This window comes from Theobroma umbraticum, unplaced genomic scaffold (genome assembly GCF_002168275.2).
Source record: "Theobroma umbraticum cultivar Fairchild unplaced genomic scaffold, ASM216827v3 scaffold_50.0, whole genome shotgun sequence".
NCBI classification, from domain to species: Eukaryota; Viridiplantae; Streptophyta; class Magnoliopsida; order Malvales; family Malvaceae; genus Theobroma; species Theobroma umbraticum.
This window is the reverse complement of record NW_018397261.1, coordinates 6,211,028-6,230,312: the sequence shown is the minus strand read 5'-3', so window position 1 is coordinate 6,230,312 and position 19,285 is coordinate 6,211,028. Positions and strand designations below refer to the sequence as shown.

General features: G+C 35.1%; 4 protein-coding genes and 1 non-coding gene across 5 annotated transcripts; 1 reads left to right on the top strand and 4 right to left on the bottom strand.

Moving 5' to 3' along the window:
* Positions 1–794: 794 nt before the first annotated feature.
* Positions 795–4,064, bottom strand: PERK5 (Protein kinase superfamily protein). Its single transcript, XM_021430705.2, has 9 exons — positions 4,041–4,064; positions 3,192–3,885; positions 2,546–3,103; positions 2,287–2,373; positions 2,136–2,206; positions 1,975–2,051; positions 1,756–1,900; positions 1,504–1,665; positions 795–1,241 (listed from the first exon to the last, which is right to left on the bottom strand). The coding sequence occupies exons 2-9, from the start codon at positions 3,802–3,804 to the stop codon at positions 975–977; spliced, it is 1,980 nt and encodes a 659-aa protein (XP_021286380.1). The 5' UTR covers positions 3,805–3,885; positions 4,041–4,064; the 3' UTR covers positions 795–974.
* A 999-nt stretch (positions 4,065–5,063) lies between these two features.
* On the bottom strand, positions 5,064–5,137 carry TRNAT-AGU (transfer RNA threonine (anticodon AGU)). The gene has a single exon. It is a non-coding gene; the product is annotated as a tRNA-Thr (tRNA).
* A 192-nt stretch (positions 5,138–5,329) lies between these two features.
* On the top strand, positions 5,330–8,042 carry LOC110417530 (ras-related protein Rab7). The gene is made up of 7 exons (XM_021429903.2): positions 5,330–5,618; positions 5,869–5,895; positions 6,017–6,116; positions 6,752–6,898; positions 7,001–7,081; positions 7,178–7,323; positions 7,769–8,042. The coding sequence occupies exons 1-7, from the start codon at positions 5,566–5,568 to the stop codon at positions 7,833–7,835; spliced, it is 621 nt and encodes a 206-aa protein (XP_021285578.1). The 5' UTR covers positions 5,330–5,565; the 3' UTR covers positions 7,836–8,042.
* A 404-nt stretch (positions 8,043–8,446) lies between these two features.
* On the bottom strand, positions 8,447–14,723 carry CHB3 (DNA-binding family protein). The gene is given in 12 exon segments (XM_021429902.2): positions 8,447–8,824; positions 8,963–9,414; positions 9,503–9,687; positions 10,025–10,737; positions 10,816–10,979; positions 11,770–12,435; positions 13,005–13,531; positions 14,264–14,375; positions 14,377–14,420; positions 14,423–14,479; positions 14,482–14,666; positions 14,668–14,723. Coding segments are annotated over 11 exon segments (3,069 nt in total). The 5' UTR covers positions 14,709–14,723; the 3' UTR covers positions 8,447–8,824; positions 8,963–9,039.
* A 2,161-nt stretch (positions 14,724–16,884) lies between these two features.
* Positions 16,885–17,986, bottom strand: LOC110418621 (uncharacterized). Its single transcript, XM_021431398.1, has 2 exons — positions 17,833–17,986; positions 16,885–17,535 (listed from the first exon to the last, which is right to left on the bottom strand). The coding sequence occupies exons 1-2, from the start codon at positions 17,875–17,877 to the stop codon at positions 17,107–17,109; spliced, it is 474 nt and encodes a 157-aa protein (XP_021287073.1). The 5' UTR covers positions 17,878–17,986; the 3' UTR covers positions 16,885–17,106.
* Between the last annotated feature and the right edge of the window lie 1,299 nt (positions 17,987–19,285).

Sequence of the window (19,285 nt, the reverse complement as noted above, 5' to 3'; positions counted from 1 at the left end):
AGTGCCCCTGGGTATTATGATTTCTAAGACCGGGAGATCGATGCACTGGCGGAATCACGATGTTTGGGTCACTGGAATGCCTTCCGGTCTTTTAAAGCATGGTATTTATATATGAAGACATGTATAAATAATTATAAAAAAATTAATTTATTGATTAATTATCTTAAAGACATATAATTGGATCAATTAAAATTTACATATGTGTCATGTATTTTGTCCCTTTATGTAATATCTAATTGGGATCAATAAAAATTCATTTATTGAGTATTCAATTTAACTTTAAATAAATAAAGATAATATTTAAATTTGATTAATTAAAATTAAGATTCTGAATATCAAAGCATAAGACCCTTGAAGCTAAATCTCCAAATTCAAATCTAAAATCTATGATCTCTCAAAAATTTTAAATCTAAAATACACAAAAGTTATGTATACAATATAATTCTTAAATTATCTTAAAGTTATTCAATTTAGTATTTTAGCTAAAAACATATTTAATTACTCCATAAAATATTTAATACAAGTGAACCAAAATATCAATAATAATTACACCTGATACAATTTTCATAATCAAAGGAGTAATTAAAAGTTACGAATTTTAAACTAATTATGAAATTAAATGTGTTTGAAAATACTATAATGGAAAACTAAAAGTTTAAAAACACGGTATAATAATAATATAAAAAAATTTATAGATAATTTATTTAAAAGCATATACATAAAATGCTTTTTAAAATTAACATTCAAGATATCGTAAGATATAATATAAAGACATATACATAAACTTCAAACTTCATAACTACATTCAACCATCACGAATAGCTATAACAACAAAAAATATATTTATGAGTTTGTAAGTGTGCATCCTATCCAAAATCCCTTTGTTTTTTTCAATCAAATGCCTGTTTGGAAGTATATCAAACCTAAGCCAAGGGCATTGCAATAAGGGATTATGTCTTTGATAATTTCAAGTTTTACAAACGTTGCCTCCGGCTTATATTTCCACTTGAGTCGCTGCTAGAGGAAGAAGGATTGAGCCCGTATTCACTCGTATTACCATAGTCGCTACTTCCGTAGTCTTGGCAGTCCAAGGCCATTTTCCTAATCTTCTTCATGTCTATACCATGGGCATTAGTATCATAGTCATAGCTAGCCATTGAGCTGAACCTTGAACTTTGGCCAGGTCTCATAGCGTCATTTAAGTCATCCATTGAAACATCATCTTCCAGTGCCCGCACAATCTGTTTCACATGCATACATATGATTGATCAATACTTGCCCTGTTTAGAATTTTTTTGAAGCATTGAAATATATTGTTTGTCTCCCTTTCTCGGCCTCGCCCATGGATAGAAATTTACAAAGTGAGTATTCAGGTATGGTGGTAGGTGCATATATATGAAGTATTAGGTAGCAAATCATATTCAGGGAAAATAAGGTGCTTAAACATGTAACTCAACTTTTCCTAACAAGACCAGAAATCTAAAGTATGTGGAGTTCATTTACCTGCCGCATTTTTGGTCGCCTTCTAGCAGAATGCCTAACACATGCACCAGCACATGCAACCATTCGTGCCATCTCATGTTGGACAAAATTATTCTCCAAGCGTGGATCCACCAATTGACTGAAGTTTTCATCCTCCATTGCACTAGCGCATAAGGGTCTAGCCTGTTAATGCATATAAAGTTGAAATTTTCACTATTAGTATCTCCGAGTTAAAACTTAAAGCTTATCTATTAACAAAGAGACATGTCGCACCCAATCTACTAAGCTCTCATCCATCTCCCCAGTCAGGTCCAAAGGCCGACGTCCAGTTATCAATTCCAAGAGCACAACACCAAAGGAGAAAACATCAGATTTATCTGTCAGCTTGCCACTTGATGCGTATTCAGGAGCTAAGTAACTGCATCAGGTATTTTAATCAGATATATCAGCCCAAAGCTTGTACATTCAAAGAATCTAACTAATTTTGCTTACCCGAATGTTCCCATGACACGAGTTGAGACATGAGTATTGTTATCTTGAGAAAGTTTAGCCAACCCAAAATCTGCCACCTATTTTCGCAATTCAACATTTTCGAATAAGCTGAAACATACAAATCGATCCAATCAAATTATATTTTCAAGGTTATGACATACCTTGGCTTCAAAACTGAAATCAAGTAGGATGTTGGCAGATTTGATGTCTCTGTGAATAATGCGAGGGTGGCCTGCATTCCTCAGATGGGTTAGAAGAGAAGAAGAAGGAATGTGCGGTACAGTGTTCAGTAATGCTATATAAATTACTTACAATCTTCATGCAAATATGCAAGACCTTTAGCTGCTCCCAGTGCAATCTTGAGCCTAGTAGGCCAATCCATGGGTGGAAGATCTTTCTCTGCAATCAAACAATGATTCCATTAAATACGAACACTTAGAATTAGCATGATGTAAGTTTGACTTATCTCCATTTTATCAAAGAATCTTATTAACGTACGGTTATGTTACTCTCAGAATCTATATGTGAGTTAGTGATATTGCCAATAAAGGGTAATGTAGCCATTGCCTACCATGGAGGTGGAATTCGAGAGTTTTATTAGGCAGGAATTCGTAGACCAACATCTTTTTATCTCCTGCAATGGAATACCCATCAAGAGATACAAGGTGGCGATGATGGACACGGCTAATAATCTCAACTTCAGCCTGAAATTCACGCTCACCCTGCCCGCTACCAGATTTGAGACTTTTAACAGCTACTTCTTTGCCATTGGGCAAAACTCCTTTATGGACGAACCCAAACCCACCTTGACCCAACAAGTTAGCTTCAGAGAACCCTTGGGTTGCAACCGCTAGGTCTTCATAGGTGAAAGTGCTTTGTTTAAGCCCTAAAGCCACAGGTGAATATGCGGATGGCAAAAGTGAACCATGTTGACCTAAGTACCTTGAGCTTATTTCACTTGTCAAAGATGGTATTTGCCCTTGTGGTTCTTGTGGCCACCCTCCACGACCTGCATTTCCACCGGGCGGCGGTGGTAAATTGATGGCAAGGTGATAATCATTAGCTTGGTACCCATTGTTCATGTTGTTTTGTCTTTTTAGACTCAACACATTTCCATATCCGACGCCACCTATCCATTAACGCATTCTTAATCAGAAGGCATGGCTTTTTTTAAGATAGATGATAGTCACATTTTTTGCATTTTGAAATATATTTACCGTTTGGTGGCATAGAATTTTTGTGGTATTGAATATGATTATCGAACTTTGACTTCTTTTTCCTTCTGTTGCATACTGCAATGATGAGCGCTATAACGAGAATAAGCAACAAACCAATGCCAACTGAAACACCTATTATAATTGGCAAAGACGGTGACGATGATGTACTACTTGTTGATGAATTTGATGATTTTGGAGGTGGAGGTGACAATATTCTTGGCGGGGAAGCACGAGTTGGTGAGCCATTTTCAGTAGCTAACTTTGGTGTTGGCGACAGCGGTGGCGGTGATGCTGGAGTTTGAATAGCTGTGGCAGCATTATTTTGATTACTGCCATTGTTTTTATCATTAGTTGGTGGTGGAGGTGATGGTGGGGGTGACGATGATGATGATGATGACGAAGAGGGTGGTGGTGGTGATGATGATAATGACGATGACGGGGGTGGTGGTGGTGAAGAGGATGAAGATGAAGATGATGGAGATGACTTTGACTCCTGCGCAGGTGGTGGGGAAGCTGATTGTCGTGGTGGAGTTGAGTCAACTATTGGCGACGACGGTGGTGGTAGTGATGAAATAGATGTTGAATTTGGAGAACCTTCAGGGGAAGAAGCCATTTGGGGTATTTCCGACAAAGTTTACCCTTGAAAGGTGCCAGAAAAACCCCTTTTCCCCTGCAAATGATGCCTTATGAACCTCTGCAATGGCAAGTAAAAGAAACATTAGTCTTTATCAAAACATATACCACAAGCTTAGCCATGAATGAAAACAAATGTAGTCCAAAAACTGTTAGCTCGAATCCCATTTACTCAAATATAAATTTGAAAAATTAACAAGAAAAGAAAAAGAGTACTTGTGGGAAAAAAGTAGAAGGATTCTCAGAGGGAGGGGGAAAGAAAGATTTTGCTAAGTAATAACTCCATCAAACATGGTGAGAACCATGAGTTTCCTTTCCCTGAATCATCTCCTTAAATGGAGGAGAATCTCTATTTGGAATTCTAATTATAAGATGGTGTGTTTCTTTGTTATATTTTGCCAATGTTTGTCAAAGCTCTTATTTTGCCAACACAAATTGTAATGTAAAGCAGTGAAAAGGCATAGGTGATTAGTTTTCTGTTGTATTTTATCTGTCGGCCAACTTCCTTTCTACTCTGGAGTTGGTTATGCAATTTTCACCTATATAAGACCTGTTAAGGCATCCAATTGAACATCTATAAAATTGTATAACAACTGTCGATACTCAATAAATCGACCCATATTTACACCCTTAACAACCACATTTGTAGAATGATATTATATTGTGTTATTATAATTTGATGGTATAGTATTTAAAAAAGTTTTTGAATTATTTAAAAAATTTTAGAAGTTACTTTACATATATGCATTAATTATATTTTTATTTTATGTTAAATAGATACTTATAATTGACGATTAAGTAATTATCATTAATCAAAATATTACTTGTCATTTTTTATACTGCATGATGCTTCCGTTGATATGTTGTTGTAAATTGTGATGTGACATGCTAATGTGCTCACGTGATATTTTTATCTCTAATTTAGCACTACATGAATATAAAATAATAAATAATATTATAATTAATGATAATTAATCAATTATTAATTATAATTATATATTTGATGTAAAATAAAAATATAAAAATTTGATTGAAGATTATAAAAAATGTAAATTTATTTAATTTTTTAAAATAATTTAGAAAAGTTTTAAAACATTATCCTTAATTATACTTCTGATTATTTTTTTAATACAATTTCTTCTTATTTAAATTGAATTGAAAGTCTATCAACCTAACTTTTGGTTTTCCCTAAATGATAAAATATAAGGAATAAACAAAGAAACCGAAAAACACAGCAACTGCTCTCGTTGAGAGTTGAACTCAAGACCTCCCGCTTACTAAACGGGTGCTCTAACCAACTGAGCTACGAGAGCTGCGCGAAAGGCTTGCGTTACTTAACATATTGATTTGATAAATGACAGACCAATCAACAGCAAGTCTGTTTAGCAGTCCACATGGGATACTCGGGTTAGACGAAACTGCAGTCGAAGCTGTAACGCAAACCTTCCCCCCAATTTCACTTGAAAAATAAAAAACCAAAAATATAATTACAAAAATGCCTAATTACAGGTCAGTCCAGCTTTTCCATGACTTAGCAGTGAGAGAAAGAGAGAGACAGAAAAAAGAAAAAGAGTAGAAGAAGCCTGGAAAAAAAGGCTAGAAAATTCAGTCAATTTTCCTTTCGAATTTTCTCTGTCAGACAAACAAGTCCACGAGCCCCTCACTCACTCTTTCTTTCTAGATATAGAAAATTTTCCCTGTCTATATCTATAGATCCGCCTATTTCTTACCGTTTCGTACGATGCCATCTCGCCGTAGAACCCTCTTGAAGGTCATCATCCTCGGCGATAGCGGGTTAGTTTTCTTTTTCTTTTTTACACCTGTCCGTATAATTATACATACCAAGACGCATGTGTGTGCTTTTCTTTTAATTCATTTCTAGGGTTTTCCGTACGGATCTTTAAATATCTTTCGATTCGAATTACTGGTTTCGTCTGTGGTTAAGCCCTTGTTAGTTTCCCTTGCGAATTTCTTTGAAATTTTTATTAATTAATTTTTTTTAGAGATTCAGTGTTTATGATTGTGACTGATCTGTGATTTACAGGGTAGGGAAGACTTCTTTGATGAATCAGTATCCTGCAGCAGTCTTTGCCAGTTATTAATAAAATTTGAAGTCGTATTTAATTATTAATTAATAGTAAATTTTATTACTATGAGTTATGGTATTGTTGGCCTTTACATTTTGCTTTTAGATATGTAAATAAAAAGTTTAGCAATCAGTATAAGGCTACGATCGGAGCCGATTTTTTGACAAAGGAAGTGCAGTTTGAGGATAGGCTTTTCACCTTACAGGTTAGATTTATATTTACTTTTCTCTATATCTGATTTAGTATAAAGTTAATATCTTTTTTCTAATGCCCGAATGCAAGCATTTTAACATTTTAATGAGCTTGCTTCAGTAGTTGCATTTGTTTTTCGGGATCTTAATTTTTCCATATTGAAAAATGGTGTATTAGGCTTGATTTTGATCTGTGGCTCATGAAGCAAGCATAGTTTTGAACATCTTCATATGGAATATGAATGGAGCTTAATGAGGATTTCTTAATTGCATTTAAGATCTGAAACAAATGCATCTTACTTTGCACTATGATCTCATTAGTACAAAACTGCCAGTTGCACTCCTTTTACATTCATCAAAAGGCTTGTTGAAAGTTTCTTTTTCTCTATTTATATCGTTGAGGATGAGCAATCTTGCAATGATTTAGAATGCGATGGCTCATTAATTGGTCTGAGGTTGATCACTGGATGAATTTTCTTCATCAAGCAGGGTTCTGTGGTTTAGCAATAGACAACCTTATGACTACCATTGAGTATTTGTCTAGCAAATTGTAGCATTGCATTCTAAAATGATTCCGGGTTTTATAGTAGCTTTTGTGTTATTTGAGTGTGCACTTTGCTCAAAATTCATTGATGTTCTCTTTTCCCAGATCTGGGATACCGCTGGCCAGGAAAGATTCCAGAGCCTAGGTGTTGCTTTCTACCGTGGTGCTGATTGCTGCGTTCTTGTATATGATGTCAACTCAATGAAATCATTTGACAACCTAAACAACTGGAGAGAAGAGTTCCTTATTCAGGTATATACTCTGAACCCCTGTGAATTCCGCTGGAAATTATGTCAAACAAACTCTCCATGATTTATTCAGTAAAAGAATGCTGATCTGAGAAACCTCCTGCAGGCAAGCCCTTCAGATCCAGAGAATTTCCCATTTGTTGTTTTGGGAAACAAAATTGATGTGGATGGTGGAAACAGTAGAGTGGTATGTATTTTCTTAATTTTTTCTACCTCTTCAATGGCACTACTCTCTCTCTCCTTTGACAAAGGTTCAATTATCTGCTTCTGCTGGACTGTCTAGGTGTCTGAGAAAAAGGCACGAGCGTGGTGTGCCTCTAAAGGAAATATCCCATATTTTGAGACCTCTGCCAAGGAGGGAGTTAATGTGGAAGAAGCTTTCCAGTGCATAGCAAAGAATGCCCTGAAGAGTGGGGAAGAGGAAGAAATGTAAGTTAAAACTTATAATCAGTCCTATCCATACACGCATAAACATATCTAGTTAATTTTGAGTTTTGGGAAAACCTGAAAACTTGTACTTTAGTAGTGTTAACTGTAACAGTAATCGATTGCTACATATAGGTATTCAATACGTACTTGAATCAACAACTTGATTGGCAGCTGCAAGTACAACTGTGTCTTAAATCTGCTGAGCCAAATTTGGCTTAGTCCATGCATTATTTAATTATCTTTCTATGTATTAATATTTTGAGAGGTGACAATATTTGCATAACATGTTGATTTTGAGGACCCATAGTTGCAGATTGCAAATTGTTAAACAGCTTAGATCCTGAAATTATTTATCAGTAGTTTTTTCTTCATTTGTCTTTTTATAGTCTGACAATTTCATTCTTATTTGCTCTTGTTGTTCTGGTGGGATATTTCGATCATGAAGATACTTGCCTGACACCATTGATGTTGCAAGCAGCAGCCGGCCAAGGTCAACGGGATGTGAATGTTGAAATATGTTGCTATGTGATTTTTTTTTGGCTGCAATAAATGTCTTTATAAGTGTTACGAATGATTTGACCTTTCCAATCATTTTTATGGATTTGTATGACGCTACACTGTACATTAGTGTGTGTGGAGAGAAACAAAATGGTCTGTTAATGGTGGCTGGATTTAGTTGTCTGGTGCTTTGGTAATGCTTTAAGTTGTTCATTATTCAGCACTGTCCGAGTATTGTTCCCAAGAAATGTTCAAATTTTTTCGAGCGAGGATGGATTGTGTCCTGTTTCACCTGTAGCTGAAAGCTGTGTTAATGCTAACTTTCCCGCTTTACTATCAGGAAGAGCGCAAATGTACGGAATTTTGGTTTTCAAAAAAGGATTTGAAAAGGAAGAAGCATCGGATGTTCCGCAACCAAAACATTGGTCCAATGAATACTGACTGATTCACTGTAGATAGAAGAATTCTCACCCATCGTCTCGCTTGCAAATCCCTAGGGTTTATGTCTTTATGCCTTGCGATTTGACTAGATTTTTCCGGTAAAGGAAGTCTTAATGCTACAACTCATTCAAAACCTAAATGGAAGAGGGGAGCTACTCATCCAGAGAACAGCAGAGACAAGGGAGATCCGATTCAAAGATTTACATCATTTTTATAATATTAAGACGTCTCTGCCCATATTCATAAATGGAATACATCAGTTACATCTCCCACACTTGCACCTTAAGATGCCCAAGAATTGGTAAAGGTTATGGATGTTTAATTTGCACTAACTAAATTTATCAACTAACCTTACAAAAATACAAACACAAGAAGAAAATTCCAAGTTAGAAGACTCAACCATTTTGACTTAAATAGGATCGAAGCCCCAGTAATGGTAGCCCTGCAGGGGAGAACAACAAGCATCTGCTCCTTCCTCGTATGATGATGAGATGCCATTGCCAGCTGAATATGTAATGTATGAGGTGGCTTCTGGATTGCTCAGAGATAATCAATGCTGTGGCTGAAATTATCACAGGAAAAACACCAAAATGAGTTTGCTACAATTCAGCTGGGTGAAACTCAAAAGTTTTTGAAAGCACTTAAAAAGACCGGCAACAATAACAAGAACAAAAACCACAACAAAAAAAGAGATACTCACCTGGTAAACCTCATGATAGATGGCTGTTGTATAAGAATGGATGAAAATTTTCTATTCACAAGTAATCTGAATAGAGACTACTTTGATCCAACTGAAGAAAGATTATCCGAGCTAGCAGGCCGAATTGAACTTCCTGCAACTGTTGTGGATACAAATGAGTTGGGAGGGGTAGGAGCCATAGGCCCCATGGGTCTTGACATTGGTGGCCTTGGGGCAGTCATGCTCATAGGAGGCCTTGCAACAGAATTTGCGAAGTTTGCTGCAATTCTATTTGCAGTACTTGTAGGTGGCATTGCTCTAGATGAGGAAGCTGGCAAGCCCAGTCGAGCAGCTATTATCTGTGCTCGCTCATGGTAAAGCCTCTGCCTTGACCTGTCCAATTGCTCCTTCACCCTCATTATGACACCCTCCATTTCATTGAAGGAAGCTAATTTGGTTTCCATCTTATGTAACTGCATAGTAAAGCCTCCAAAAACTTAGATTTTGCTCAAGTTGGAAATATAGAAAAAGGAGACTGCATGGACTTTGCAATGAAACTACCTGCTTTTCTATTAATGATGTAGTAAGTTGTCGAATTTGGTCCTCTTCCTGGTCTGCCAGAAGTTTTGCCTTCACTGTTGCTGCTGAGAGTGCTGTAACTGCAGCACGCTTTAATTTATCAATGCTAAGATCACCTATTGTCTCTGTAGCATCATGGTTCTTGTTTTTACCTTCTTTAATCTCATCTGCAAAGAACAATAATATGATGAGACACAATAAAAAAGTACGCATTTTTCCTACTGGCAGTTAATATGCCATTTATCTTTTAGTGAACATTGTAAAAACATCACCATCTATCAAGGTTCAATTTTCCAAGCTGCTCTGCATAAAATTAAGGAAGACATAATATGCTTAATCTCATAGAACCAAGCATTGCTTTCAGCATTTATATTTTAAATCAGACTTGTTAAATATTTCTACATATTCCCGTAAGTTAGTAACTAGCATTTTCAGTACAACTGGCTACTGTTCCCATAACTTCCACACTCCAAACAAGACATTTATAGAGAAAAGAAGAAAAACCTGTGGTTGCTCCATTTTCGTTCAAATTATTTGATGTGACTAATTGATGAGGCTCACTCCTTTCTAATGGTTGTGAATCAGACACCATTTCAACATCATTTGATACCTCTGTAGGCTGTGTAGGTTCTCCAACAGAAGTTGATTTAACTGGTTGTTGCTCATTCTTCCCTCTGGATGGAGAACCAGGAACTGTCTCTACATTTTGTAAAGCCTCTGCTGGTTCAGATAGCTCTCCAACTGGCTTTGATACAGCTGCATCACAAGGTTCATTCTTTTCCAATGGAATAGAGTCAGTCATGTCCACTTCCTTCACTGACTCTGTAGGCTGAGAAGGCTCTTCCACTAAGGTTTCCTTCCCCCCTGTCTCCTCGACAGAACTTAGCAAAACCTGGGAAGCCAAGTTATCTGATTCCTTCATTAAGCTTGGTTGATGATCCTTTGATTGATCAATAATGCTGGATTCATTCAAATTAGCCTCTTTATCTTCCTCATTAGTTGCTAAAGTGTTTGGCTCTTTTTTATCGGTGGATAGCTCATTAGGTGAAGCTGATGTCACCTTTTCTTCAGGAACAGAAACTTCAGCGTTTTGGTCACCATGGTTGCTCAATGAATTTTTCTGATCCAGAACTGGGGTAGACTTATCCTCCTTGGGGCTTTTTTCTTCCAGGTTTTCCACATTCTGAGCATCCCGATTAGCCATACCATTGACAACACTGCCAATCTCTTACTAACATCAGATACAATATTCAGAAATTGCTAAGGAATTATAAGCTTGAAATAGGTTAACATACCTTTCAGAAGCATTTGGTTCCTTGTCATCTGGAGGATCTTCCAAAAGAAAGCAGTTCCTTGCAGCCAGTTGAACACTGGGAGAACTACCTGATAAGGATTTCAGTGAACTTTGGGCTGAAGCAGCAGCAATCTTGGGTCCAACCAGCTGTGCAAAAAAACCTGCCTGCAATGAGAGATACATAAAGTTGTCATACATCACCACCAAATGGACAGAGGATAAGTATTTATAAACATTTTCAAGAGAAAAAGTTGCAAAGTTTAATGAAGCAAATTTATGGTACCAGAAGTGATGAGATCGTTCATAAACAAGTACAAAGCATGTAATAGACTAATAAAGGACTTCAAGAGGCATGTGATAGATTAATGAGAATTCAGTATAGCATAACAATCATTTATAAGAATGAGGAAAAAATGACCATGAAAAACTGTTACCAATGTGCAGAAAAGCAAAATGCCATAGAACAGAATTTTGTGGTTTGATCATTCATTTGCTGATCAAGCAAGCCACCGAAACTTTTATTTTGGAGGATCAGAAAATCTGAATGTAAGTCCAAGGATGCTTGACAATAATTTCATGAAAAATAACTGCCAACAGTCACCTAAATAGAATCAAAAGACTGGTTCAATTGTTTCATTAGCAGGTAAAGAAGCAGCTTGAAAGGTATAAGTACAGCCACGTCAAGTCATGTCCTCAACCCTTTCCAACAGCATATTTTACATTTTGAAGTACATCCATCAACATATAACTTTTCATATGGAGCAAACTCAATAAACCATTTAAAATTATTCTAAAAGCACAAATAAATGATTCCCTGAAAAATTTTTAAGATAATAAGGTTATTTCAGAAGCCATGTACAAAATTGATATATTCAAAATGCTAAATAAACTCAGTTTCCCCTTCATATACATCGATTGATAAAAACCTAATTATGTACTTAAATGTTCAACTTACCAATGCCATGACAGGATTTCCCACATCAGCAAATGAGAGTGAGCTTTCAGACGTTAAAATATAACCAACAGCTTCAAATGCCTCCCTTAGAGCGATAAGTGCACAGTTTTCATTTGTGTCTTGTCCACCCTTTGCTTCATTAGTTTCTTCTGGCTTTGATGTTTCTGGATCAACTTTAGCATCAGTTCCAGTTTCTGGTTTCAACGTTTCCACACTAACTCTCACTTCGTTTTCATCTTCAGGTTTTGAAGTTTCCATCGATGTAGTCTGGGCCTGATCCTCTTGAGGAGTAGTCTTGCTCCCTGTCTTTTCAGAGACATCTTTAGAGACAGATGTTTCATCACTCATTGCAGCAGGTCCAGTAGATTCTTTGGAATTGTTATCTATATTATTGTCACAATTATAGAATACGTCCTCAATTGGCATTTGAACAAAGTGCAGTATGCATTGAGCTTTGGTTTTTGTAGCAACATGCTCCGCAATCTCATTCCAGTTTTCTTTATAGAGTTCAAGTGCCTCAAGGAGAAGGAGGGTTTCCTGATCTGTCCACTTGCCGCCACTAAGACCAGGGGCCTCAGCAGGCTCCATGAGAATAAAATCTGAAGAAGACATGCCGGAGCCGAACTTCCCATTGCTAAAGCAATCAGAACATAAGTCAAAATCTGCCTGTCAAATACAAACATAATCAGCATCATAAGAAGATGGGAACCCAGTTTACTAAATTAGTTATATTCGCATTATGACCATTCATTTCATACAAAGATTCACGGATCATAGGCTCATAGCGTTATTGTTAGTAAATAATGAATCAAGCATAAAACAGACTATGCAGGTGGTGCTAAGTATTGTGATTTCTTATTTGCTGAACACCCATTTCGATACCACTTGGATGGAGAGCTGTAGCTAAAAAGGCTTGTAGATTTCCTTACCACTTGGCTTGACCAAAAGGCGTCGTACAAATTTACATTTTTTAGAAGTAGAATTCCCTCTTACTCTCGTAGAAATATAAGACTCGTTGGAAAATAAACAAAAGTGAGTGTGTGTGTGCGTGTGTCTGTGTGTGTATGTATGTATCAATTTAATCCAAGCAAGATTAAACCATTGACTACCACCATAAGGAACAAGTGTGCACATATGTCTGCTTGGACAGACATAACTAGTGCAGTAATTTTGCTCTTGCATAGTGAACTAAATAATTTGAGGTTCAGACAATTATTTATTGGTCAGTAACTAACCTGCTTCTGGCAATGGTAGCGTTTCCGGGAGCAATCAGCTGAACAAGAATTGCAATGGTACTCAACAGCTGGCCCCTCAGGTCTGACCAAGTCCTCAACAATTGCAGACTCTGGAAGAAACCCATATGGTACAGATGGAGTTGAAAGGCTAGGCCCGGGAACAACTGGTGGGCGTGATTCAATTGCCTCAAAGCGAAACAATTTTTCAAGTAAGGAATCCTTTTTGGCCATCCCATCACTATTGGCAGTGGGCACAGCAGAATCAACTGGAAGGAATGGATGGAAGTTAATCAAACCCCAGTAGTCCAGGAACTCCAATACCTCCTGCCTTGCGTCCATGTCACCAACTTCAAGATCCGACAGATCTTTCAACTCAATTTGCATACTTGGATTTGCATGAAATTTCTTCATAATCCAATTACGTATCTCCATGTACACATCAGGGGTACGTATTGGGGATTTCCCATTAAAGAAAGAAGGCAAGACACACTCCTCCAGATTGTGAACTTTTGTCCATGAAAACCATCCTGTGAGTACAAAGAGAAGGGTGAATACTCAAACTGACAACAAAAGGAAACACCAAAGAATCTAATATTTCATTTTCTTCTCCTTCATTCTTTACAGCATCAGAATAAGAGGCTCCCAATGAAGCCAATTCATTTAGAGACCTACAGCAATCTGATGATAATAACTAAGATCAACATTCTCTTGCACGGCTACTAATAAGTGAGCACAAGAAATTGAATGCACACTTATTATCGTTTCCTTGAGAGATACCATAAAAATCAGGAATTACAATGGAATTAACATTTTCACAACCTTCCATTTCGAATCTTTCTTTTTCAAAATAGCAATCGTCAAACTGCATTGAGATCTAATACTAGGGCTCAGTGAAAGCACTCACATGCATAGAAACATAACGAAATCCTTGCCTTCTTTTTCTAAAGGCCAAGTGAAAAACAACTAATAAATCCTCTCCCAAGGCACAAAGATAAGGACTTTCTAGGAACATTCAATATTATCATACAGAAACAAATAAATAAAATACCCAATTTAACAACTACCTAAGAAATATTACTTTACTCACACAAAACAAAAAAAAAATTCCACAAAATTTCTCCCTTGCACTAACACCCCCCCTCCCCCCCAACGTCCCACACCTAACTAAAATTTCAAAAGAAAAGCTTCAACTTTCCTTTCCTTTCCTCCCATTTTCCCATCAACCAAACAAAAAAATTTGAAAAGAAAGAAAAACTTACCGCAATGATTAGGAACCACATGCGCATTACTATCACGAGATCTAACAGCCTCAAACTCAGCCTCAATTTTCGCTTCCAAAGCCTCCCACTCTTCACTTGCCTTGTTCAACTCTCTCCAAGTCTTCAGCCTTCACACTCTCTTTCACCAAACTCGTTTCTCAAGCTTCACACCAACCGATCCCAAACCGAAACCCAACGCTAGGTTGCCACTAGGCGCCCTTGGCGAGCCCTAGTTAAAGGACCATTATGGTTGATCAGAGAGTGGGAGATCAAGTTTGACTTCTCTCGAGCAGTCCGTTTCGACGGCGTTGATGAAGAGCTGGACCCTGAAAGAGAATTAGCTTTTCTCTTCTGTGCTCCTGCTCGACGGCGTGTTGATGACGGCTCCTGCTCGGCTGAGCTGGCCCGCCGGTGAGTTCCCCGCGTCCCGGCGTTTCTCCTCCATCACGGGTCGGGGGGTTTGGTTTTCTGGAAAAGGGTTTTGAGTCGGTTCAGTGTGAATTTTGTTGCTGTGTGCCTTTGGGATTTTGCTATTGCCAGGGTGGGATTTTGTTGCTTCCACGCTAACAAAAGCGTTTTCACAAATTAAAAGAAATAATAATTGTCGTCTGCAGTGGCGGTTCACAATTAGTGATAAGACGTTAATTTGATGGTCATTCTGTGCCGTTGAATGATTCGTTTGCATTGGGATCTGTGCGGATGTTGAAATGTAAAACTTTTTCCCTGAAAGTGCAATATTGTGCCGGTGTGAATAATTGCACCAGATTGTTCCCATCCAACAATTTTCAGGTTTTCTTTTCAATTTTTTGGATAAATAATTTTTTTTTGTCTTTTGGCAAAGCCACAATATTTTATGTAGAGCAAAGCAAATTTATACGTGTACCATTTTAAATTTATTTTAGCTGAAGAAATTAGGTAAACAAAGTTGCAAATTTCCTTATTTATTCTATTGATAAATATGCAAATAGATTCTGTCCTTTATTGGATTTTTTTATGACAAAAAAAAAGGGAAAAAGAAAAGAGCTGTTTGCTTAAATTCTTGCAAACAATATGTAAGATTAATTTATTATCAAACAATTTAGGATTTGTAAGGTTTTAGTATATTTGTATATATAAAAGAAATTATCAATGAATTACAACTAGTACTACATTCTCAAAATTTTTAATTAAAACATTTATTCTCATATATAATAAATTATATTAATTCACTTTCATTGTATATGGGAAATTATAAACCAATAATGTATCGAATATACATTTAAATACAAAAATTATTAAATTTTATTGAAAGTGTTACCAATCAAGAACATTTCCTCTCTCTCTTTCTCTCTCTTTATATATAAATGAGCAAATTATGAGGAATAACCTTTCTTAATAAGAGCATTTAAAAAATAACATCAAAATAAATTTAACTGTTTTTAGATATATTTAGTCATGACTTGATAAAAATATCCTTAAAATTATTTCAAATAAATTAAACCATTCATCAGAATTTTTCCTCATTTATACTTTCGATTTCACTCTCAACATCCCATTTTCTTTAATTTTATCGATTTCTTTCTTCGTCATTCGTCTTCTATGCTCTCGATTTCTTTCTCTTGCGCTTTCAGATTTCTCTTTCCAACACTTTGAAGACACCAAACGATAATTTTGATGTGCTTGAATGGATGACTATTTGAAGAATTTAATTTTTAAGTATTTCAGATAAAACTAAATAGTAGAAATGATAACAGATATTTGAAATAGCTTTTAATCGGATCAATTCAAGATCTAGACATCAATAAACTCAAAATTTTAAAATTTATAAATTTAGATTTTCAATGAAATTTTTTTCGATTTTTACTCAAAATAGGTGTTTTAGATAAGAAAATTTGTGTTTTGATTTATAAAAACATGCTCGAAACACTTTAATCTGTGTCAAATTATCAAAAAAATAAAAAACAAAAAAAATAAAGAGAGTTGAGAAGATTTAAAGTTTTGGTTTGTAAGTAACAACCACAATTTAGGCATTATAGTGTAACAAAATGTTTTTGAATATGACATGTAACAATAATATTTTTTCAACATGGCGTGTAATAACAGTATTTTTTTTCAACATTACATGTAACAACTTTTTTTTAACCATAGCGTGCAACATGTTTTTATATATGACGTGTAATAACAGTATTTTTTTTAACATAGTATGTAACAACCTAACCATGGCATGTAACATATTTTTACATAGCGTTTAACAACTTAACCATAACGTGTCACACGTTTTTGTACATGACGTATAACAACCTAATCATGACATGCAACATGTTTTTGTACATAGCGTGTAACAATCTAACCATGACGTGTCACACGTTTTTGTACATGGCGTATAACAACCTAACCATAGCGTGTGACATGTTTCTGTCATGGTGTGTAACATCTTAATGTGTAATTTCATTAAGAGTAATTTTATCCAATTTGATTAAAAATAATTAAAATTATAAAAGAGATTATTTTTGAAAATATCTCATTTTTAAGAGTTATTTTTTAAAATGCCTATATATATATATATATGTCAATATTGACAAATTAAGTTTAACAACTAGCAATGTATATGCTCATAATAGTGGATTAAGAACAACTAGATAATTCTCAAAATACCAAATTTTCTTACAATAACATTGATCTTCACAGACATAGCATCACATACCATCTCGGTTTTCCTCTTACTTGTGTTCCTATGAGAACACATAAAAGACTTATTTATGACAGAACATTTACCTATAACACAAACCAGACGTAGAGTGCCACTAGGCCATTGATTCCTACTAGATATTAATTCAACCCGAAGGTTTGTTCAGTTCCCCTTTTCAATCATGGTAAACGGAGACGTTAGACTCTGGTTCAACATCACTAACGAATGATTTTTTCTCTCCTTTAAGATCAGCATCGTCATCGTAAGCAGAGATGTTCGGCCTTTCTTTAGCAAATGATGATGATTTCTCTGATTTCAGATCAGCATCGTCACCATAGGCAGAGATGTTTGGCCTTGGATCGAAATCATCAGTAAATGGCTTCTTCTCTCCTTTGTTGGGCCTTGGTTGAAAATCCTCGACGATAATCTTCTCTTCCTTCAGCTCAAAGCTCGTAGGTGTATGACAGTTTGTTTTCTCCTTGGAGGAGGTAGCTGCATCAATCCGAGCAAGGGCTTCAATTGCTTCTGGCATTGCTTGGTCTCTCATTGCAGCTCTCCAATATTCCCCGGCATCTTTCCTAGCTGCTGCTATGGTGTCAGCGAACTGCATAATCAATTCATTAAAAAACAATTTCAAAACAACATATATATAGGCAAAGATCCAGGGCGATTGATTAAGCAGTCTTGGTTCCTAGACAGTATATCGAAGAGTACTGATCATTGGGTTGTTTTTGCATTACTGGTTTCCAAATTTTTGCATGTATGTTTCCTGCTTATGCTTTACAATCTCACATGCATAAAATGCTGATCATTAAAGCATTAAAAGAATCATCGAGTGATATAAAGGAAGAAAGTGGACGTTGAATATTGTGAGTTTGCTTAATGAACTTGCACAGCTTACCAGGAGAAGTGACAGGAGTGCAAAGAAAGAAAGGAAAGATTTCATGATTGCAGAAAATAGATGCAATAAACGTTAAAGAATGCTATCAGCTTCTATAATTCTCGTGTAACCAATATGCAATAGCCCTTCTGTATATATAGAGAGAATGATAGCATTCTTTAGAATTTCTGGAACAATGATTTGCGGGGTGATTAATTAATTTGAAATGCATCCTTTATCGTGTAGTAATAATTGAAGAATGAGGACCACCTTGACTTTTTTTTATTTACATAATATTTTTATAAAATTTTAAATTATTTAAAAAAATTTAAATAATTTTTTATTCAATTTTATCAAATCTATATATATATATATATATATATATATTGAATTAAATAAAGATGAGATTGTTACATAATCACGTTAATACGTTTCATTATTTTCAATCATAACAAATCAACATGCCATGTCAACACTATATGAGTATAAAATAATAAAATATTATTTTGATTAACGATAATTAATCAATCATTTGTTATAAAATAATATACAAGCTAATATAAAACTTTAATTTAATATAATAAAAAAATAAAATCTAATTTAAAATTTTTAAAATAGTCCAAATTTTTTTTTAAGTGTTATGTTTTTATTTTTTTCATCTTTTTTATTGCAAGTATCTTAAGTTTTTGCTTGACTTGATTTCTAAAACAACTTAAATCTGAACCAGGCTAAACTTTATTAATAAAAGCTAAATGGGTTGATGGAAAGTTAGTAAAAAGCAAAAGTTTCAAATAAAAGTTGTTAACAAGATTACAATAAGAATTTATTAACTTAATACATAAATTTAATAAAATTTTACTACATGAATAGGAATTAGGTACTTTTAATAATGCTTCATTTTAAAAATTAGATATTCTTTTACTGTAGCTCCAACCAGTCTATTTGCCCAGCTAGTGGATTTTAAGAAATTTAGAATATGGGAAACCCTCTCAGCTTTTAGGAATGGCAACATGTTATTCACGTGGGAGTGGCATGATTTGCACATTTTCCTCCTCAGCACTAAATGTTTATTAAAAAGTACAGTCATGAACAGAGGCAAAATTATTTTTCTAAAGCATAGAAAAAGCCCATGCCGTATTTATTATTTTAATTATAATAAATTTTTTATAAACTAATACTTGATAAATTAATAATCTCGATTAAATAATATTTTTAAAGATCAACATGATAAATTAATAATTAATTAAATTTATAAAATAATACATTTAAAAAAACACATAAGTCATTCTTATATATAAATTAATAATCTTTTTATACATCAAATCTATATATGACTCAATTAAGAGATTTTTGTAAAATATGATTCAAATGATACTTATTTTTTGTTTAAATTGATGCCTCATTGGAACTTATCTCTAACTTTTCTTAGTGTACTAAGAAGCTCTGATGTAGTGTTGTTTTTATATTGTAAGAG